Raw genomic sequence first — 22,133 nt, 5'->3', positions numbered from 1 at the left:
CGCCATTTCCCAATACCAATAACATCACGTTGGATTAAACGGACTTGGTGCTACAGTGTCGACTGCTGCCCTCTACTTTTTGTTATTAATGTTCCTTTTGGCAGTTATTTTGATTTTTAATGAATAGTCCAATACAATGCAGATATCTTTTTCGTCCACTTGTCCTGGTTAAGCAAAGCGTGCAGAGAGAAACAGTTTCTCCTGCTGCTCCCATGTCTTTAAACCAGCTCCACCTTTGAAGAGCGTATTTATACTGCAATGTAATGTAATTTCCTTTTTGTTAAAATAGATTTTATAAAATTGTTAGTGAAAAAAGTTATGTCAGAAATTGTTATCAAAACCAAGGTATTGGTACTGGTATTGCCTCACTCAGTGACCTGCATCAGCAATATTTACTCATCGTATTGATCTGGCTGTTACATGGATTACAGGAGCCATCGGAGGTCATGCCGCGGGAAACTGCCACGTTTGCCACAGTTGCTGATGAAACAACAGATTATGATCAGTGACTTGGGATGCACTCATACTGCATGCACACAGTTACATGCTCATATCCTTGTGACTGGGTCTGCCTATTGGAGCTAGTACCACTAAAAGCCACCTGTCATCTCTTTCCTTTGAAGTGGTTTAATCGTTTGCATGAATACTGCTACAAAGTATTTAAGTGTGAATAGATGTCCCAGATCTATGGCTGATGGTCACGTGATCGTTAGCTGTTTTGCTCAACAGCGAAAGAATTCTACAGCGAGGGGAATTTCTCTGCATTACCTGTTGACTTTCTGTCAGTTTCTGGAGGGATATTCCACAGAAAAATCACCGGCCATTTTTACAGTATCAGTTATTGGGGTGTTTCTTAAGCTTGACATCTTTTCTTCAAATGACACCTGTCAGATGTGTTGTGAGCGATCGCATTTCGGTTGGCTTATCAAACCATTACAGTAATGACAGGCTGCCTGTTGTGGTTGCAGTATGCGAGTCAAGATTCTGCTTCTTGGTATAGGTATTTGTCAGTTTGTGGTCTAACGAACGTCGCACACTGGAGAGCCAAGCTAATAACGGACCGTTTTTCTACAAAAAGGTTCAACGACCTGCCTATGGAAGGAAGGAAAGACTTTTCCAGGGTATAAGGACATGCTTTGTCATCATAGCATCTATCTAATCTTCATATTTATGTGCCATAGTGTGTATAGAACTGTGTCTTGACATCAACAGTGAACTGGGGTCTGGCCAGCCTGCAGTTGTATGCTTGGGAGTAGATAAGAAGGGCAGAGTGCCAGGAGCAGCAGCCCTGCCTCTAATTTCTGCTTCCTTCCCCAACCGTCCCCACACCCCAACATGCACAGCCACAGGCAACGAGCCACGCTCCGCTTGTGAGAATATAGTACAGACTCGAGTGGTGACATGGGGTGAAGAGACGGTGTCGGTCATGTGGTATAAAATGGACAACAAATAAATGAGTGGAGAAATATAATGTGAGAAGATGCTTCCATACGGGAGCAAAGGCGGTCACTGGATGTGTGTATCGTCATGTATGTCAGTGCAGTTAAGCACCAATGAGAGGGTTTTGGATAGTTTACGGTGCACAAAACATATTCTGTGTAAACTGGCCAATTTAGTTTTGTCTGACCTCACTCCGTCCTTTCAAACAGAGTTGCTGCATTATGTATGTTGCAGCTCATGTGTCTAAGCCCCATGTGGTAGCCAATGTTTAATAGTGCCAGATGAGATCTATCCTGAAGAATGTGTTCGCCTACTTGCATTAGGACGGGCTAAGAGAGGGGAAGGTGGAGGATAAGGGGCTGCTTTGATATTCCTGGTTTTCTGCTTTTAGAACAAGACCATTATGGTACTGTCGTATGTGACCCAGTTACGTTAAGAACACACTTCAGCTGTCGTTTTATCACATTATGTTCCACCTTTTCTTCGTCTTAGGTCAGTCAGCTGATGATGACCACATTGTTTATCTGGCATCTTATTTCTCTCTACCTCTTTGTTGACTTTGTTTAGAGTTGAATAAGTTTGTCGACTAATCAGTCAGTCAACCAGCCAAAAAGGTTGGTGATAACACTTTATATGACGGTGCACATATTCATTATTAGCCGGTTGTTTATTAGCATGCATGTTAGGAGCAAGTTGGCTCTTTATTAGTCAGTTAAGATTGTAATTCATGCACAACAACTTCCCTCCTTACTATCAATAAACAGTAATTATGAGGTTATTGAGGGATAACTCTTGAAAATCAGTTTCAGTCAGATTTGCTGCTGTGAGTATAGCCCTGACATGGGCACATTTGTGCGCAACATGGTTTTGTTTGAATGGTTTCAATATGGTACAGGGTGCTAGTTATAGTTAATGTATTCACAATCATGTTTGCACACAATACCTCAGTCGAGCCTTTGACTCATTGAGGGTGAGTGGAAGGTAAATGTACTTTCTGCCACTCTCAGCATGTGATAACACATCACAAGCAGAACAAAGTTGATGTGCATTTCATGGCTACATAACTTTTTTAAATGTTTATATAAGCACCAAAGAATTGGTAGCAGATTGCCAAGAATCAATGTAAAGCAACACTCATGTTTGTATTACGCACAGACGAGGCCCGTCCTGCTTCCATATAGTGCTGCTTTGAAATCATGCACAGTCTGCAGTTGGCAGTCCTACCTTGTCTGATAACACTGAGCTCTGTGTGTGTGTGTGTGTGTGTGTTGTCTAGGTTAAGGTACGTCTTCTCTCACCCTGACACAATAAGCTGTAAAAAGCTTTGGTGTGTATATGTGTGTGCGCATATATGTGTGTGTGTGTGTGTGTTTTCACAATCTGGCACCTGTCCAACTTTGCCTTAAGGCGGAAGGCAAGGCAGAGCCCTTTGATGGCCATGAACAGAACATGCACACTCTCCCTCTCTCTCTATGTCTCTCTCTCCCACTCTGCAGGTGATTAAGATGGCTTTTTAAAAGGCCACCTGTTAGAGATTAAAGGGCACCTGGGAGAAGCAGTGAAAGAGGGCAAGAGAAAGCAGCATGGTTGAGGCAAAGTGCAGAACAAGAGAAGATGAGAAAACACAGTTTGTTGGTTTGCAGTTTCGTTGAATTGGAGATTATAATAATTGATAGGTCGGGTACAACAAACCTGGCATCCCCACTGGCGCTTTAATTGCCTTTGAGAAGAGCTGGTACCTAAATTGGAATGAATGAGCACATCATCTTTGAAATCTCATCCGCACAATCAGTCGCCTGATCTATTAATCTGTTACTTCATCTTTTATTCTTATAAATTGAATTTCTCTTTATTTTGGACTGTTGGTTGGACAAAATGAGCGATCTGAAGCAGGAGTACGCTTGTTGAAGCCCTGTGTCAGAGCCCCACCGAGCAGGGACATCCCAAATTCACTGTGTCACCTTATGTTGCAGGTCAGAAAGGTACAAATCCAACCTCGAAACATTTTTCTAATGACTCATGAAACTTCAAAGGTTTCCCCCTGAAGCACCTTTCTCTCCACTTTCATCATCAAACATGCCACGGAACAAAAACAATCTACTGTAGCGAGAATAGTTGGGAACTTGTCAAAGGAATTTGAGCAAATATCATACAAGTCTGCATCTGCATGGCTGGCATAGTGTCGGGGTGAGTCACGGTTCGAGTGAATCGGGGAGAGAGAGCGCCTGCCTGTTGACATTTCTCCAATCGAAAAGGTTGGACGTGTTGCGTTGTTAATGGTGCGGGAGAGGCCCCACATCCGTGTTGACTTTCTCACAGTTTGGAACTCAATTGATGAATCCTGAAAGATGCGCGCGTGTGTGTGCGCAGTACACCCAAGCTCGGCACAGGCTTACATGTCCACACAGTTCACACTGACTCAGGCTCGAACACACAAAGAAGCCACGCTCGAGCATGCACGCGCACACACACACACACACACACACACACACACACACACACACACACACACACACACACACACACACACATATATCCCTCTCTCTCTGTTTCCCACCCAGACAGATTGAAGTTCTCACGTGCAAACATGCACACACACATTCCAGAGGTTGTCTCAGAGGAATGAGGGACACAGAGCCATGTTGGCACTAAAGGAAGCGTGACTCAGCTGCCTGTCCCAACCCAGTCTCAGTCTTCCTTTCACTGCCACCCGTTTGTGCGAGTGTGTGTGTGTGCGCAAATCCCTGAGTGGGAAACAATCCCTTTTGCGCGTGTGTGCATTTATACACCCTTATGTGTGTACTTGCTTGAGTGTGTGCAAGTGTGCATTTGCACTCGACTGTTGACCGTGTGTGCATGCCAGTGGCCAGCTCTATGTGAATCCAGTTATCCCCCTCCAACAAACCAACAAACCGCTCCAGGTTTAAAAATGGACCTCTTGGAATTATCAGCCCTACTTGTTTTGGCACGATGACTTTGCTGTAGGTGATTTTTTTTTTTCTTCTTCTTCTGTTGCAACAGTCAGAACTGGTTTGGTCTGATCTTAAATGGCTTTCAAACCTGCTTGTGCTTTATCCCAAAAAGACCTGCGCCTGTGGTATGATCCTCTTTCAGAGTCAGATGTTTAACGCAGAGGTTCATGAGTCAAGAAGCACTGAGGCATCTGTTAGCTAAGGATGCCAGCTGTGTATAATTGAAACAAACTCCATCTCCAATTTTACTTCCGAACTAAAGCATGTGACACAGAGTTTGCTGTCACTGTTAAAAATGTGCAAAATACCCCTGTGTGACTAACTTCCCAGTGTCTGAGTCTGTAGGAAAGTGTGGGTGTTGAGCTATGCAAAGCTTCCTGCAAGTGGGAAAACACAGGGAGCACATGGTGGCTAGCCAGTCTGTTGACTTCAGTTAAGTGGAGTGCACTTGAACTATATTGAGGCCTGGATACAGAACGCATACAATCACACCTACTGTATGTGACAATATCCTGCATTACATTGACATCTGCTGGTGACTGATCATCTTAAACAAGCAGAATATAACAAAAAGATGCTTCTTTTCTAGAGCATGATTTCATACTGTAAGTTTGAACATAACACACACAGAAGAGAAAGTCCTCTCTTTGACAGCAGCGCCTCCTCATCTCCTTTCAGAGGAGCTTCAGCAGGAAGGTCTAGTTCCCATACCTCTTTCTCTGTTAGAATAATCCAGCTTTTCTTTCACACGCCTCTCCCTCCCACTTTCCTACACACATTCACACACAGAGAGAGCAAAAGCAGACACACACACACACACACATAGGGGATAAATAGGCTTTTTCTGTCCCGTGTGGCGGCCGGCAGACTTGTGCTGATGATGACTACTGGAATTTGTGCGGGTGCCAGGGCAGGCATGGCCGCCCACGGGCATCCAAAGACGGCCCAAAGCCGCAGGAACCACGAGCAGCCCTGCTACTGCTCTCCTCCCTCCTTTCATCCCTCCCTCCCTCCCTCCCTCCCCGCTTCAGTGGTACTACCAACACTGCTTCACGATCCCGACAACATGAGATGGAGCTGCAAATGTGTGGCTACTGCACTTCAAATGCTCACACCAGAGTCACACATTCCTCTTTGCCTCGAGCCAGTGGCTTATATGTTACGCCTGTTCATCTGAAGTGTGCTGTGGCAGAGGGCTCATATCTAAAGTGGGTCAATGAGAACATAATTAATGCTTTACACTTTCAACCAGAATGCATTTGAACCCTTTTCTATATGTACATGTGTGCAGCAGAATACATGAAGAAACCGACTCACGTAAATGTTTAAGCAGCAGCAGTCGAAAGTAAACTGTGTTTATTTTTTCTTTCCCAGGCCGCTATTTCGAGGAAACTCAGATGTTGATCAGCTGGGAAAGATTTTTGAGTAAGTATTATTGGTTTTGTATCCTGTTACAACCTCTGAGGTCCAATATGTTATATTTTCTTGGGAATTAATTGCAACCTTGGAAAATGTAGCGTATCCCGACACTGGATTAAAACTCTCAAAGCTTTATTGGACTGTCCTTAGAAATCAGTCAGTCAAAAGTCATTCAGATTTTGTGAACTTAAATCCGGTATGCAGATACTCTCAATTTTCCTTAACTTACAACTTACTATCCGACGTATGGCCTTAATATAGAACAGGATGTGCACACAACTACCATTCAGTAATTAAAGGAGAAACTCCCAGATCAGTGTTAACATCATTAGCAACCTTAGATCATTTAGCAAAAGATTTGAACTTGAGAGGCAGTGAATTGCTGGTGGTCAAGGTGCTGACGACCCTTATCATCCCACAGTGTTGTTGGGGTACCTTCAGCAGAAGACTGGCCCCAGGAGGTGGCCCTACCACAGAGTGCCTTCACCCCCCGGCCCCCTAAGCCAATAGAGAACTTGGTTCCAGACATGGACGAGCAAGGGCGGGCCCTCTTAATGGTGGGTAGTAAGAGCCTCTGACCAAACCAATCCAAATTCATCTTGTTTTCTCAAAACCTAGAAATCATTTTTGTATCATGCCATTGCAAGCACACATTAATTGACTGATCTTCCTGTCTACTTAGTTGATCTCATCCTCTTTTTCTCCTCTCTCCTTCGCAGCAATTCCTCGCTTTCAACCCCTCCAGGAGGATATCGGCCTTTGCCGCACTGAGCCACCCTTACTTTCAAAGCGTGGACAGCCACAGTAGAAGTGTGTACGCGGCCCAACCCATCCCCAGCAACAAGCCCACTATGGAGGAGAGGACTGCCTGACCGTCCTCCCTCACCCTCATCATCCCATACAGTGTCTATAAAAAGTATTCTGCATACCCCTGCTTGGTGTTATTCATGTTTAGTTGTTTTCACAGTGATAAATCAAAGTGTGTTGATTAAGCTTTTTTGACACTGATCTGCAGATAAATCTTAATTGTCCAAGTGGAAATAAATCTGTAGGAATAGATGTAATTTAAGTCCGAATGTAATATTGTCCACCTCTAGTCAGTATATAGACGGGCACCTTTAGCATCATTTACAGCCTTGAGCCTTAGTGGTTGAATTTGCATTATCCTTGCGTGTTTGTACTGCAGTTTCCCCTCATTCGTCTCTGGCTCTGTCAGTCTGCATCATGAGCATGACTGAAGAGCAGTTTTCAAGTTCTGCCACAAATTGGATTTAGGTCTTGGTTGTGATTTGGCCACTTGAGCATTGCATTTATTTTACCCTCTACCTTCACAGGCTTTGCATAGCATATTTAGCTTGTTGGTCAAAAAGCTTGATTTTGGTGTGCTCCCACCATGGCGCCTTCTTCTCTCCCACATGCCTTCGGGCAAATGCAAGCTGAAATGTCATGAGATTCTTCAACAGTGGCTTTGTCTTTGCCAGTTGGCCATAAAGCTAGAAGTGCACCCAGGCAGCAGTCGCTGTAGGCTCAGTTAGCTCAGTAAGTACCTTCTTTAGAGTCATTCATTTATTGCTGCTGCCTTGAGGATGGCCTGCTCTAAACAGACATGTACTCCATACTCAGTGCCTTCATATTTTACTGGCATCCTTCAACTGATTGGTACATTTCATTAACCTTGTTGTGGATCTGTTTGATGTTTCTGTTTTTATAATGTAGTTTATGACAGCTGTTGGGTAATACATAATCTAGATCCATTCCTAGAGATTTGTTTTTGATGTTTAAAAAGACATTTGTTCCGATAATCTGTGTCAAAAAAGCTTCATCAACTGTGTTTCTGTGTTGTACGTAGAAACGAAACAAGAACTAAACCAAGGGGGCAAATACTTCTTTATAGTCAATGTACAAAGCTCCAGGAAATTACTCCTAAAGAGAGGGTAAAGATGGTGACGTGAAAGACGACACCAGCACTCTCACTCCCTGAAAAATGCACAAAAGCTATCCTCCTTCCATGAACTGATGGATTGTACTTGCTGCTTTTAGGTTGTTAAATGTTGATGATTGACCATTAACAATGCAAAAGAGACTTGCATCTCAGATTGACTGGTAGTAGTGGGCAGACGGACTGTGGAGGCTGTGGAACAGAGGACACTTTAGGACCAGTGTTAAGCCTCGCAAGAGCCCCCTTGACCGAGGGGTCCCGACCATACAGGAGCCTGGGTGGACATTGTGGACCTCACCTGCCTTTACGCTCACTGTGGGTGTGTGCAGCGAGCAGATATACAGTACAAGCATGCTCAAAGATACGTACGCAGCATTTAGTGTGTGCACTACCACTGACATTTAGCACGCTCATGTACACACCTACTTATCGAAACATTATTAGGCATCACAATCCAGCCACTCACTGCCATGTCGTGACTTATCATCCCAGTTCTACATGTATCATATCACTGCCACCTTGAGGATGTCCTGTGTAACTGCAGACCAGTAGCGGGATTCTAATGGTTTCTGCACTCTTCAAGGAACTCGTCATAATGGGCTGATATCAGTGCTGAGACAATGATGAAAGAACCTTTTAGAAACGTTCCTGCCACTCACTTGGTGTTTATGACTTGCTTCTAGTCTGCCATCATGGGCTTTTATCATTATAAAATACAATTATTATTTACTATCCGAATGATACAGTAATGCACAGGCTTGCAATAGGTGGAGAAAGTCCCACCAGCACTATACAACATGAATACATTTGGCACAGAAGAGTGTCGCCAATATTCTGTATTTAATTTTAATTTTATTGACAAGTCTTATATGCTTGTTTTCGTCAAGTTGTTACTTGATTTTTTTTTCGTTTTTTTCGTTTTTTTTTTTTAAGATGCTGGGGCATACAATATTCTTACACCAATTACACCAACTCTTTAGATAATTATAGAATTTGTGTAAGAATAGTTTGACAATGTAAGGAATGTATAAAGGATAGGCATTGGTACTGTACGGTATAGAGTGCTAAGTACAAGCTGTAATGATAGAAACCTTTTGATATGTGCATCGTCAGCCCATAGATATGTCATAAAAATGGATAGATGTAGAGTTAGCGAGGGTCAGTGGAATGTTGTATGGCGAGAGTATTTTGTCTATTGAGAATGTCAGGCGCGCTCTTGGGGTGCTTGTTGAATTTCATATGCTTTGGATTGAGAGTGACTACGAATTTTACAGTGGTTTTGATAATGAAATAATGCACAAATATTTTGTGTACAGTTTTTGCTTTATTCTCCAGTCTTGTCCCTTTGCATTCAAGTCCAGTTTTTACCAGCAAGGAAAAAGCAAGTTATGCAGAGTTGTATTTTTGTATGTAGTAGTTCTTGCAGAACAGTAACATATTTTAACACTGGTTAACGTTTTCCTAACAGGTAGTGCTGCTAGCACACACACACAGACACACTCTCCTACTTTCTCAGGTTCTTGTTATGGATGTCCGAACCTTTCGGGCACAGTTTGCACATCTCTGGGCTACTAACTGACCACATCACAACTCCTTCAGGTTTTCTTTCAAGCTGTTCCACGATCATGTCTTTGATCAGTCTACTGTCATTCCAAGATTCAGCAAATATATGTTACTGTAGTCATTACTGTCTGAAGATAACTGCCTGTATGAACTGTTTTTGCCAGCAACTTTCAATTGCTAGATGGCGAACACAATGTAGATCCATGTATATGTAATTGTCTGCTCGACTAAGCACTGTGTGAATTTTCTCTCTGATGACGACTCATATCTGGTGTCAGTGGTGCATACAATGCAATGAAAGCTCCAAATACTTTAGACATAGACGTTTACAATTAAAATAATGACTGCTTTGGTCTCATTCCACTTGATACAATCACTGTATGCTTTTCTTATGAGTTAACCGGTTTGTAATACATTTCATTCTCATAAAATTGAAGTCCACTGTTGAGCTTTTAGAAGTTTCACTGTTTTGAAGCCAAGGTAGCTTGGTCCATCATATAACTCAAATTCCATATATTTTCCTGTGTCACATTTGTTTTTAGCATATGAAAAATGGAGACTAGGAAAAACACAATCATGGCATTATACTTAAGTATGAATGCTAGCATTGGTGTCTTATTGTGTTGCACCAGTTGAATAAAAAGCGGCTTTTTGTGAATCTTGTTTTGGACTCATTTATGACAAATTAATGAATTGTTCCAGTGAATGTGTATTAAACATACCTAATATTCTTTTGGAATGAGGAAACAATTGAAGCAACACAACTGCTGTTGCATTTTGTCATATTTGCATTCTGCCACACAGCCTTTTCTCAACAATATGCTTCTATGTCATATGAGCATGAGAACACAGTTTTTAAGAATAAATTAAATTTTTTTTTGTATCATTTAATTGTGTTATCTGTCTGTTTTACTATAAATCAGTGACAATTTCAAAACTATAACATGTATTGTAAAGGAGCATGTAAACTGAAGAGTTTGGAGACATTTATTAATTTAGTTTTTAACTATGTTTATTTTTTTATATCACTAATGTTAATGGCTTAGATTTAGTCTAGGTCCACAGTCCATACCAGCTGGCGGCGGTAGTGCGCCATTACGTTGTTTGCGAACTGCCGAAAAAGACATCAAGAAGAAGAGTCAGCTAACGCAGTGTGATGTGGCTAGATCAATGTTAGCTAGGTAACACTAATGGTTGTTCTATCTCGGATATTTTTCCCCATTGCTAACTCGACATGGGCAAGAGAGACAATCGAGTGGTAAGTACACAGTTTGTGCAAAGCTGCGAAACCATCACACGGTTACATTTGGTAGGCTAGCTAGGCTAAACACTGGCAGAGCATAGCGCTTAGCGCAACAACTAGCATTGGCTAGCTAATATATACCTCAGTTAGGTATTCAGCTGCAAGGCCTAGACAGTGGTCACTTAAGTTTAGCAAATCTTATTGAAAATACAACAGAATGGCTTTAATTTTAACATTTTCTGAGCTAGAATTGCTTCGTGTTGTAGCTCATTTCGAAAGGAGAGTATCGGGCTTGACCAGCACTGGTGGAGCTTTGCCAGCTGCAATAATAACTTGAGCACCTCTAATTTTGGACTATATTTTAACGTGGCGATGTTGCGCAGTTTTTGTCGTTGCTTTTTGGGTCAATAAAAAGCCTTGGTATAAAAGCAGGGACCGTTTTTTTTTTTATAACTAAATGGCTTAACGCTAGTGCAGTGTTTTCTCTGTGTATTTGTTCTGTTAACATGGCGAAACTGTTAGCCTGCCGACAGGTTGGAGGGCATTGTCATTAGGTAGGTTTCTTTGAGAGTTTATTAGGTAATCCAGCCTTCGGTACAATAAAAATGTGCGAAGGTTTTTTTTTTTCCATTTTGATGGTTATTCTCAGGATGTATGTGGTGCTGTAGAACTGTATTTCAGTATAGTGCCTAACGACATAGCAGTATAGAGTATTGTCAGTGTTTAGCAACTGGCATCGGTATTTCAATAACCTGCATCAGAAATGTGTAAAATACTTCCCTCTTCTTGGTGTTCCAGGCTTACATTAACCCCATTGCTGCTGCACGAGCCCGGGGACCGGCACAGAACTCCGGTCCGACCATACAGGATTATTTAAGCAGACCTCGACCAACATGGTGGGTAAAGGGGACCTCTGGACTGCCCCGTCCTGACATGAGTATTTGCTCCTTGGTTGCTAAAAGAGAAAAATGTTTGTCAGACAGCTGCATTCCCCTGTGTATCTCTGAGTGTTATGTTACATCCATGTTGTTTAATACCCACACACAGATGTATCCCTTTAAGAAGACAGTGCTGGAGGGGCATGTGAAGTTATCTAGTTCATGGTTCCCCCTACAGACCTCCAGAACCAGCACTTGTCTTATGGGCTAAGAGAAAAAGCCCAACTGTCTGTTAAAGAGACAGTTGGGCTTTACTTCTGGTGTGTGGGCTTTTATGCAGCTAAAGATGTGTTGAGGAAACTTTCTGCAAAATAAATGTGTCATTTGTTGTCTCACATGTTACATTGACGAAAGAAGCAATTACCTCTGCACTGTTGTCAGCTGCAGCTTGGAGCCTTGTGTTATCCTCGTTGGGTGTAAGAGTCTGAATTCATTTGATGTTATCTAGGTAAGCTGGGGTTGTTTTCGGGACAGAACATTTTTTAGTTTTCTGCATTCTGGCCTGCATCAGTGTCTGGTTTGTGTATCTTTGACATAAATGATTTTAGCTCTCACAACAGTGCTGCCAAACATGGAGAACAGGGAGGGAGATCCTCTGCAATTTGATAGCTGTGTGTGAACTAGGTGTGAACTTGTAAAGTCTCATATCTGCTAAAATTCTGTCTTAAATGAAATGAACTTGTAGCCACAAGGGGGCACATTTAATTAGCTGTCAGTTGCATTTCACAGCCAGTATGTATGTTCCCTTTGCCATATACAAAGAGCAGTGTGTTTTCAGTGCACTGTTAAAAAACGTATAAGGAACATTAAATAATATATGCTACCAGAATGTTAGTTATGGGGCTTCAATGAATTATAGTATAATGGAAACAATTTGGAAAACGGAGGAATCCTGATTCATTAAACAAATGCTAGAAGTGAATCCGATTGTGCATTCTCTGTTTACTGTCAATCCTTGTTGAGTGGAAGATCAGTTTAAACATCGCATAGGAGGAATTTTAAAAAGCAGCAGATGAGATGAAGAGCTGCAAGTGACGAGCACTTTCTCCAGTTCATACAGATGTGATCCTCCCAAATGTGTACTGTGTATTACAACTGGTTTGTTGTCTGTTCATCAGGGAAGAGTTGAAGGAGCAGCTGGAGAAGAAGAAGAAGGGCTCTCGAGCCCTGGCTGACTTTGAGGACAAAATGAATGATGTAAGTTTGTGTTATGAAGAAGTTTGACCTCTGTAATTGTCACCCCTATGAGTGTCAAACGTAATAGGTAGAGATTTGCCTGTCTTTTAACTGTACTACAAAACCATTCTTTATTATGGATGAAGTAGCTGCATGGGAAACAATTGGCTATATACAGACATGTTCTGTCATTTTCAGAAATGGAGGAAAGAACTGGCAAAGAACCGAGAGAAGTTGTTGGGTGGAAGTGACAAAGACAAAGAAAAGGACAAAAAGACAACAGACAAGGAAAAAGAGGAAAAGAAAGAGAAAAAAGAGGTTCGTTATCTCTTGTTTGTCAGACATTTCAATGATCTCACACCTAAAACCCCTCCAGCCATGCTCAGTTTGGTGTTTCATATGTGTTTAGAAAAAGAAGAAAGAGAAGAAGAAATCCAACAGGGTGAGGAGAGACTTCCAGTATTTGGATGGCCGGCTGTGCCACAGTACTGCCACACCCGCACACTCACACACTTACAAACACACAATTCCTGTCCTCTGAGATGGTCTCTTATTTAATCTTTCTACTTTAGTGTTCCAATTTCCAAACAAGTGAATAGCCTCAAGTCTAATGAACCCTGCTTTCATTGTGTTTTGGTCAAGCATTCTTCATCTTCCTCCTCCTCATCGAGTTCTGATTCCTCCAGCAGCTCCTCCTCAGAATCTGACAACGAGGTGAGTCATTACAGACTTCAATACAATACGTTTCAACATCACAAGGGATCAAGTAATTGATTAATACATATGATAAACAGAGAACAAACAAAACAATTCCTCTGCCCCACCACAAATACCTGGGTACTACACATTTACCCTGTAATCCCAGTCAGAAAGGGGAAAACACCAGTTTAAACACCAAGTTTAAACTTTTTATCGATTGACGGTTTTATATCTGGTTTTAGGAAGTGCTGCAGCCCCCCTGTTTAAAAGTCCTTGAAAATGACTTTCTCTTAAAGCACAACCTCACTTTGCTTTTTCCTTTAAAATAAAACACACATTGTCTTTTTTAAAATGTTTTCCTGCCTAAGCATTACCTAAGCATTTCTCAGTAATACAGTTAAGATGGGAAAAGTGAATGTGCTGCAGTGCATGTTGATTTAGGGAACACTGGTGCTACTAGTGGATCCGTTTTAAGAGCTCTGTGATCTGCTCCCTTAGCAATCCTACAGATCGGCCCAGCAACTCGATAAAATACACTGTTTGATTGCATCCTATATGTGTGTTTAGGATGAAAAGAAGAGTGTGAAGAAAAAACGGAAGAGAAAGAAGTCATTGGCCAGGAGAGCGTCAGACAGTTCAGAGGAAGAATCTGATGCTGAAAGCAAGGTTTTTCCTCTTTTCATTTCTTTCCTTTTTTTTTATACAGTTGGCTTCTTTTGTTGACATCCACAGAATCATGTTCTGGTGTTGAAAGTGTGCAGTCAAACAGTTGTCCTACAGTGACTTGTAGTAGCTATTAAAACTGCCAGCATTTAATCTAAATGTCGTTTTTCTTCCCAAGAAGAAAAAGAAAAGAATCAAGGAAGAATGGGACAAAGATAAGGTGACTTACTCATTTACTCAGTCAACTAACGTTTTGATGATATAAATTTTGCAGACCATATATATATAGATATTTCCACAAATGTGTGATGCATGAGATATAAAGTTGCTGCATTTCTTGACCCTTGTTCTCGCTATTTGAGTCGAACGCCTTTGAGTCCAGCTGTTTTAAGACATTGATCAGTGTGAACTCTTTTGTCTGTCAGGATGACAAGAGCCGTAAAAGAAAGAGGAAGGCCGAGCGAACGTATAAAGACTCATCTTCAGAGTCCTCTGTGGACTCTGAGGGAGAGGAGGTAGTAAGTATTATTCTTCTGTGGTTGTAGATCAGGCATCTCAAACCGGTTCCATAAAGGGCCGCGTGGCTGCAAGTTTTCATTCCAACCAAGGAGGAACACACCAGGCTGGAATCAATTAATCAGCTGATCTCAGTCTTCAGCTGATAACTAAGTGATCCCTTGATGTTGATTGGTTGGCCTGATGTGCTCCTCCTGGGTTGGAATGAAAACCTGCAGCCATGCGGCCCTTTATGGAACCGGTTTGAGTTGCCTGTTGTAGATGAATAATGAACTGCCACTAGGACAGCGCTAGGACTGACACACACAATAATAAAGCCGTGTTATCTCTGTTCCTCTTTTACCTCTTTGTTTAAGGAAATGACTTCAAGCATCACAGCAAGTTTTTTTCTGTGATACTGACTTCAAAATGTACCAGTGTTGATTTTTTTTTGCATCTGTTGAGACGGTTTAATCAGATTCACAGTAGACTATAAATTTGTGATGCCCTTCGTTGCACATGAATGAGTCGACGTATCATCAGGACTTAGTTGGCACGAGTGTCTTAGTTCCAAAATTAAGACATCAGGAAAAGAATAGATACATAAATAAAAACTTTCTGCACAGTTTAAGCTCTGGTTGTCACTGTTACAAGCGACTCCTCTACAGTGTAGTTCTGAACTCAGTTATATGACACAGTTGCCAAATACAGTTTGAGTTTCAGTTCTCTGTACGCTCACTCATCTACTGCAGGCTTTCTGTCTGTCACTCTTCATGGTACAGTATCATAATTTAATCAAGTTTCCATCTCTATTTAAATACTCCTGTTTACCAAAGTGTGCCAGCGTTTGACCTCCAAAAGCTGAAAGAGCAAGTGACTGCAGTGGAAAGAGAGTGACCAAGGTGATAGAATTATGAATCAGGAAAATGGTCCCAAACTATACAAACCACCACCATCTAAGTATGTAGCCCTCACCATGATGGCTCACCGTGGCTCAGGGAAATAAATGGGTCCAGTTTTCAGTTTTCCTATCAATATGCATTGCCTATTTTGCCTGCCATCCTCTCATGTTAGCCAGCACTGAAAATATATACACGCCATTAATGCTGCGACAGGGAGGAGTATCCAGCAATGAGGGATCGAGTCAGTCATTTGTCATCGCTGAGGCCTTTTTTTTGTCTTTTTTTTCCATCAGTGGTAATAAGGAGGTGCCAGTGTCAGTTTGAATGTTTTTTTTGTGATTGGTATGAAGGGATTTCATCAGTTTCTGTTAATATCAACTTTGTCTAGTCATTGACTCATTGAAAATGTTTTTGTCATGTGTTTTGTGACCAACATTATGAAGTGTTCCCACGCCAGGAGGAGCAAAACTCAGTACAGAAGCTAACGATTTAGCTCAGAAACAGATGATCTTCTGACCTTGTTTTAGCATACAATTCTTTTGTAAACTTAACTGCTCTCACAGTTTCAGATAATTGTGAAACAATTGTTACATGAAAAGGGATTTCTAGAATTGCACATAGCTCCATACTTCCCTCTTCTTACGGTCTCATTTCAACTCTCCCTCCCGCAGGCCGAAGCCAAGAAGAAAAAGAGAAGCAGCGAGGAAAAGGAGAAAATCACAGTGAGACCTTTACTTAGTTTCCTCCTCTTAGTTACACTCAACAAATCAGAGTTTGGTTTGATCTGGCAGATGACTGCAAAAAAGATTACTATCAGGAATGTAAGAATTTCTTAAGTGGATAAGATTTAATTGCGAGTTAAAAGATATTGTATTATGCAGAGATGTCGGGGATGCAGCAATATGTCTTTAAGTGTGTGCCAGAAACCTTATCTGTATAACAACACTCCATACCAAGTAAATACTATTTATAATCAAGCTGTAGACTTAAGGCCTAATTTAAAAGTGCCAAACATCCATTGTTTTGTGTTCACAGGACAAATCCAAGAAAAAGAGGAAAAAGAAGCACAAGAAACACGGCAGGAAAAAGAAAAAGAAGGCAGCGTCTCAGTCAGACTCAGAGCTTGATTAAGAACCGTAGCTTTACGGTTCTCTTGTCCTCCCGACAGTTCACTAGTAGTGTTATTTTTGCCTTTGACTTCCAAAACCTTCTCCTGTCCTGCTCCAGTCATCATGCTTCAGCACGAGACCGACGGACTTGTAATGCTGGGGTTCTTTGAGTGAAATTGAGGGAGATAGCCATCCCTCTCAGTGGCAACTACTGGTACATATCCTCCGTTGATTCGTATCACCATGCTTTTTGTAGATATGTGTTTTTTTTTTTTTTATTTACCCTCAACAGGACTGAAGTGAATTCCACATATTTCCCCCTCCCCTCATCTTGGAGATTGTCGTTTGACCAGCACAGACAGTGGCATGCAAACGTTTAAGCATCTGTCAGTCCCAGTTTGTCACTGTGAATAGCTAAGGAAGTAAAAAGATGAACTCATTTCCAAAAGGCATAAAGTTATGCCACATTTCTTTAATCTTTTAAGCAAGATTATTTATTTCTTTTCAGTCTAACAAAAAAGCAGAACGGCCCGAAGCACGAGTTTGGGCACCCTGCATGGTCAGTACTTCGTAACTCCACAGCTAAGACTCTTTCAGTTTTGTTTGGGTGGGTCTTCTCCAGTTCTCCCTTGCAAAGGGCCTCTAGATTCTTGAGCCTTCTTGCATGCGCTGCTCTTCTGAGGTCTGTCGACAGATCGGTCCACAGGACTTGTTTCCAAAATGCACGAGGCTTGTTTACATGTTCCATTGCAAACGCCTGAAGCTGAATTTTGTGGTGAGGGCGCAGGAAAGGTTTGCCTCTGATGACTCCACCATACCTGTTAACTGCCATTTCTTAATTACATTACAAACTGAGAAAACGACTAACTGAAAGCACTTGCTTCTTCCAGTCTCTCCTGCTTTGTGGGCATCAGTTATTTTAATTTCAGAGTGCTAGCTGATAGTGGCTGCTGATAGTTGGAGCAAGGTTTGAGGAGTCACAGTATCTATAAAGCTTTGAAGTTTGCATCACATGGCCTTTCCTGGTGACAACTGTGAACAAGCCATAGCACTATCAAGCTCATTTAGGTGAGACTTTGGTTGTCGGTGAGCTCAAATCTCTTGGGGTGCCCAAACTTTTGTATGGTGCTCCTTTCCTTTTCTTCCACTCAAATAGTATCAAATAAAAGTAATGCAGAATGTTGAAGAAGATGTTTACTCTTTAGCCTGATGGCTTTTAGAGATCAGTCCATCTTCTACTTACTCAGCTGTTGATGGGAACAGAGCTTTTGACCAGGGGCGCCCGAACGTTTTGCCTGAGCACTGCTCCTTCACCTTCTGTGTGCTGGCCCTCTCTGAGTCACTCTCTCCACTTTAAACCTGATGTCTCGCATTTCTAGTTGCTCGATGAGGCTGTTATGCTAGTGCCTGTGTCATGCATGTAGACCTGATGTCTCACCAGCCTCATATTGAAGTTGGATTTACAATAAGAAATGTGAGCTACACAGTCAACATTTATACAAGGGATAGTTGTTCTGAATTGTTACACCACAGTGTAATTGTATAAACAATGGGAATTCATTAATAAAGTATTGTTTTAGCCTTTATTGCTGTTACTTACGACCTGTATCGTGGGACTTCTTTGTTTTGACTTCTATTGCCACCCACTCTTCACATGACACTGTAATACATGTAGTCTGGCACTGTCCTACTTCCTTACAACTTCAGTTGAGGTCAGCGATAGTGCAACAAACAGGACATCAACCACAGGATAACCAGCTTACTCGGCTGATACGAGATGTTAATTGTGCTTCCCCTCGGCACTGGATGGCTCAAGTTCTTCTGACTACTGCTACTGCCAATGAGAGACACACACACACACACATATAAAACAACAAAACATTTGTTGGAAAAACTACTTGTATCACTTTACTGAAGTAAAAGTAATACTGCAATACAAAAGTACTTGCAAGTAAAAGTCTTGCGTGCAGAACTTCAGCAGAAGAGTCATCAAATTGTAGTTGAAGTATCAAAAAGTAAGGGCAGTCATTAGGCAGAATGGCTCCTTGAAGATTATTATATAGTATCATTTCTTATGCACTAAAATGGTAATTATGTTTTTTTCTGTAAAATCTTGTATCTGCAGAGTAACTATAAATGTAGTGGAGTAAAAAATGAAAACACTCATGACCTGTGAAATGTACTTCAGTGCAGTATCTGAGTAAAATTACTTAGTTACATTCCACTGCTGTGTTTATTAAACTGTATAACAGTGGAACATTTTTTTAAAGCAAACAAAACTTGTCTTGCGCTGACATTCACTGTGGATTCGGAAGAATAAAGTTCAAAGCATTCAGCCTACTTCATTCTGAACGAGGTTTTTACAGGCGCATCATGTGATGAAAAACAATGGTGTCAAGGGTTAATGTGAGCTCCTCTTATATTGTTCAATCGATGAGCTGTGTGTGTGTGTGGGTGGGTGCAGCCTGAAACAATGATTACCCAAATCCTCCTTTTATCCAAGTATGGTCAGCTAATGTGATCTGGTTCCACAGAGCGGCCTGAGCTGCCGGGCGCAGGGTTCAGGTCTGTGGTCCACAGCGTGGTGGGAGGGAGGATCTGGCCTGCTATATAAAGCGCGATCTGGCAGAGGAAGTGTGAGACGCCTGACAGTAAGCTGTGGAATCACTTGCGAAAGGTAAGTAAAAAAAAAATCCAATAAATGTGCATCCTTTCCTGGCGCAGCCGTCAGCAGGGCGCTTTGTACTTATTATTTACTGGATGTTACCGCTTTGTGAGGATGTTTTGAGGAAAAGGAAGATCTTCGTCAAAGCCGACATGAAACTGAAACTACAACCGCAAGAGTGAAAGTTTCACATTTCATTCCACAAATCTGAGTTTTTATAAATATATTTCCTGGCTGCACACAGTGTACAATATAAACCGCTTGTGAACCCTCTCCTGCAGATGATGAGCACAGGTCTGTGGGTGTTGGTGGGGGTGTTGGCGGGGTTCGCGTCCTGCTCCATCACATGTCCTGACGGGAATGTCTGCTCGGACCACACCACCTGCTGCATGACTAAGCACGGCTATAGCTGCTGTCCTTACCCAAATGTAAGTCACGTTTGTCAATGAATTGAGTGACATGACCTGAATTTTTAAAGACAAACTCTTTGGTGTTAGACTGCTGGGAATACTCCTCCCTAAATCTGGCGTCTTGCGTATCCGTGCGCCTTTAGGCTGTGTGCTGCTCAGACTTGGCCCACTGCTGTCCTTCCGGGTTTTCTTGTAACCTGGCCACCCAGATGTGCGAGAAACAAAACCAGCCGTGGATGAACATACCCATGGTGGGGAAGGAGGCTGCAGAGGAACCAAGCTCTCCCGTCCGAGCTGCATCGACCCTTCAGGAGCCCGAAGACAACCACGTCCCGGACCAACAGAGGAGTTCAGTCGTCTATTGTGACAGCTACACCTACTGTCCCGATGGCACCACCTGCTGCAGGCACCCAAAAGGCGCCTGGTTCTGTTGCCCTTACTCTCCTGTGAGTTGACCTACGTTTATGCAGCAAGACAGGTGACTGTGATGAAATCACCAACCAATCTTGAGGAGTATAGGTGCTAGTCTGTACTGATTGTTGCATTAAATGTGTGCCTTGTAGGGCAGGTGTTGTCTGGATGGCTTCCACTGTTGCCCGTTTGGCTACGACTGTGATTACACTTACACGCACTGTGTGAGGCAGGGCCTGAGGTACCCTTTCACCCCCAAACGTGCTCTGACTTCAGTCCCTGCCACTCGCATCTCTGCTCCACAGGACAAGGGCATCCTGCAAGAGGTAGGGCCTATCACAGGAAATGTTCCTTTCTGCATGTGCTGTATATGTTTTCTCAACTGGCTTCTTACTATAAGAGACACATAAATACACTTTTTTTTCCACTTGTGTGTTTTCTGCATTCCTTGGTTTTTGTTCTTGCTTTTTTGTCCCCACTGGTCTGAAGTAAGCTCACTTGGAAAAAGGTAAAGTCCCGTCCCACTGTGCACCAATCAGGATTTAGCATCATTCGAATCACAATGTGGTGACAGTTAATGTTTGTTTACACTGGCAGGCCATGTTAAGCCGGTCTAATTATACCATACTTGAACTTGAGAAAGCAGATTAATAGGTTTTGACTGTTCAAATCCTGATAAATGAAACTCTCAGTAATATGATACCCAAGGATGCCTTTTCCCAAGATTTAAAAGTGCTGCAATAAATATTTTTATATTACTAATGGATCAAATGACTATATACTACATGCATATGAAAGGTTTCACTTGTAAAAACAAACCTACAGAGAACTGAATCACTTTATTCTGTTCCACTTAGCTGTAAAAAGCGACACAGTTTGCAAATAGCTGGTATGTTTTACTTTGATTGTTGCTTAGTTTGCTATGAATATTTGATGTAGAGCAACATTTGATAAACAAGACTTTAGGGGCTTCAAAAGTCTGTTATTAATACACAGAGGACTAGCTACCTAATATGTAAAAAAAATGCATATTCATGATTAAGTGTTTGGATAATAGCCAATGCATGATGGTCAGTTTGTGTTTACCTTTAGCAGAGGCCAATGACAGCTCTAACAGAAGCCAGCAGCAACATCCAAGAGGCTGGAGTAATTCGCTGTGATTCCAACTTTTTCTGCTCAGAAGGGATGAGTTGCTGCAAAGGATCCAGTGGCCAATGGACCTGCTGTCCTTACAAACTGGTATGGATTGTGCATCAAATATTAAAGCCATCATGAAATAATGGTGCATTGCCCTGAAGGAAAATGATCTGATAAAAGTGCTAAGCAATATATAGAGGGCTTGATGCACAGAGCAGTAAAATGATACACCTCATAAACATTACAAACTGATGCAGCTGAAATAGGCTTGAATGTTCTTTTTCTCACCATAAAAACCTAGAAATGAACATGCTCCCCATCTTTACTGCAGTAATTTAATAGTCAATACTGTATTTTTTCTAACCCCATGCCTTGTTCCCATTCAGGGCCAGTGTTGTGCAGACGGCCAGCACTGCTGTGATCATGGATATAGCTGCGACTCCACCTCCCTGTCATGCAAGAAGTAGTTTTTTCAGATTCCCTCAGCACCACAGGAACATGCCAAAACAGACTGAGGACATGTTGTTAAGTTTGTGCCCTGTGACAGCTTCTTTATTATTTAGGTACATATTCAAATCACAATGCATCACAGCATCAATAGAGAAAATTACCACAAACTACTGAATTGCATTTCAGATGAGTGATACTATATGCTTTATCTGTTCTCACAAGAGGATGGGATATCAGCTTTCAGTTTGGTAACCAGCTTAGCAAAATTTCCTCCAACAGTATCCACTGCTTTTGTGTAGTAAAGAGTTGAGAGTGTTTTTTTTTTTGAGACAGATTTTTTTTTACTGATTTTTTCTGTAATGAAACAGAAAACACTTGCAAACATTGGAACATTTTTAAATAAACAATATAAAAAATGTGAGTGAATTGTTTCTTCATGCCGTCTGAACTAAAGGTGTCACCTGGTGATAGATCACCCACCTGTCTTCCCCAGAATATGAAT

At 41.8% G+C, this 22,133-nt stretch overlaps 3 protein-coding genes across 7 annotated transcripts in view; all 3 read left to right on the top strand.

The window, feature by feature from the left end:
• cdk6 (cyclin-dependent kinase 6) overlaps window positions 1-10,219 on the top strand; it is a 35,299-nt gene extending 25,080 nt beyond the window's left edge. For both annotated transcript variants that reach the window (XM_041955165.1, XM_041955166.1), the window contains 3 exons: window positions 5,787-5,837; window positions 6,253-6,388; window positions 6,551-10,219. In XM_041955165.1, coding sequence (XP_041811099.1) covers window positions 5,787-5,837; window positions 6,253-6,388; window positions 6,551-6,703 — 340 coding nt within the window. In that variant the 3' untranslated portion in view covers window positions 6,704-10,219. The remainder of the gene's footprint in view (window positions 1-5,786; window positions 5,838-6,252; window positions 6,389-6,550) is intronic.
• Window positions 10,220-10,460: 241 nt separating this feature from the next.
• fam133b (family with sequence similarity 133 member B) lies at window positions 10,461-18,329 on the top strand. 3 transcript variants are annotated; one of them, XM_041955244.1, is made up of 11 exons: window positions 10,461-10,591; window positions 11,375-11,472; window positions 12,633-12,711; window positions 12,889-13,008; window positions 13,100-13,132; window positions 13,333-13,404; window positions 13,957-14,055; window positions 14,231-14,272; window positions 14,478-14,567; window positions 16,121-16,171; window positions 16,485-18,329. In XM_041955244.1, the coding sequence occupies exons 1-11, from the start codon at window positions 10,568-10,570 to the stop codon at window positions 16,578-16,580; spliced, it is 804 nt and encodes a 267-aa protein (XP_041811178.1). In that variant the 5' UTR covers window positions 10,461-10,567; the 3' UTR covers window positions 16,581-18,329. The 3 variants fall into 3 exon arrangements, with proteins under 3 accessions (XP_041811178.1, XP_041811179.1, XP_041811177.1); XM_041955245.1 differs by having other exon boundaries at window positions 14,234-14,272; window positions 14,478-14,570; window positions 16,485-18,328; XM_041955243.1 differs by having other exon boundaries at window positions 14,478-14,570; window positions 16,485-18,328.
• A 747-nt stretch (window positions 18,330-19,076) lies between these two features.
• On the top strand, window positions 19,077-22,049 carry LOC121619663 (progranulin-like). Of its 2 annotated transcripts, none has more exons than XM_041955510.1 (6): window positions 19,077-19,235; window positions 19,505-19,651; window positions 19,777-20,079; window positions 20,197-20,370; window positions 21,140-21,283; window positions 21,568-22,049. In XM_041955510.1, the coding sequence occupies exons 2-6, from the start codon at window positions 19,505-19,507 to the stop codon at window positions 21,646-21,648; spliced, it is 849 nt and encodes a 282-aa protein (XP_041811444.1). In that variant the 5' UTR covers window positions 19,077-19,235; the 3' UTR covers window positions 21,649-22,049. The 2 variants fall into 2 exon arrangements, with proteins under 2 accessions (XP_041811444.1, XP_041811443.1); XM_041955509.1 differs by having other exon boundaries at window positions 21,137-21,283.
• Window positions 22,050-22,133: the final 84 nt, after the last annotated feature.

This window comes from Chelmon rostratus, chromosome 16 (genome assembly GCF_017976325.1).
Source record: "Chelmon rostratus isolate fCheRos1 chromosome 16, fCheRos1.pri, whole genome shotgun sequence".
In the NCBI taxonomy this organism is placed as follows: Eukaryota; Metazoa; Chordata; class Actinopteri; order Chaetodontiformes; family Chaetodontidae; genus Chelmon; species Chelmon rostratus.
The sequence above is the reverse complement of the archived record's forward strand: the minus strand, read 5'-3'. Positions and strand labels throughout refer to the sequence as shown.

Bases quoted from the DNA above. Each gene is read 5' to 3' on its own strand.
- fam133b (XM_041955243.1), top strand. From the start codon at position 10,568: ATGGGCAAGAGAGACAATCGAGTG. The intron at 11,473-12,632 runs GTGGGTAAAGGG...TCTGTTCATCAG, and splicing joins AGCAGACCTCGACCAACATG to GGAAGAGTTGAAGGAGCAGC. The intron at 13,405-13,956 runs GTGAGTCATTAC...ATGTGTGTTTAG, and splicing joins CCTCAGAATCTGACAACGAG to GATGAAAAGAAGAGTGTGAA.
- LOC121619663 (XM_041955509.1), top strand. From the start codon at position 19,505: ATGATGAGCACAGGTCTGTGGGTGTTGGTGGGGGTGTTGGCGGGGTTC. The intron at 19,652-19,776 runs GTAAGTCACGTT...GTGCGCCTTTAG, and splicing joins GCTGCTGTCCTTACCCAAAT to GCTGTGTGCTGCTCAGACTT. The intron at 20,371-21,136 runs GTAGGGCCTATC...GTTTACCTTTAG, and splicing joins ACAAGGGCATCCTGCAAGAG to CAGAGGCCAATGACAGCTCT.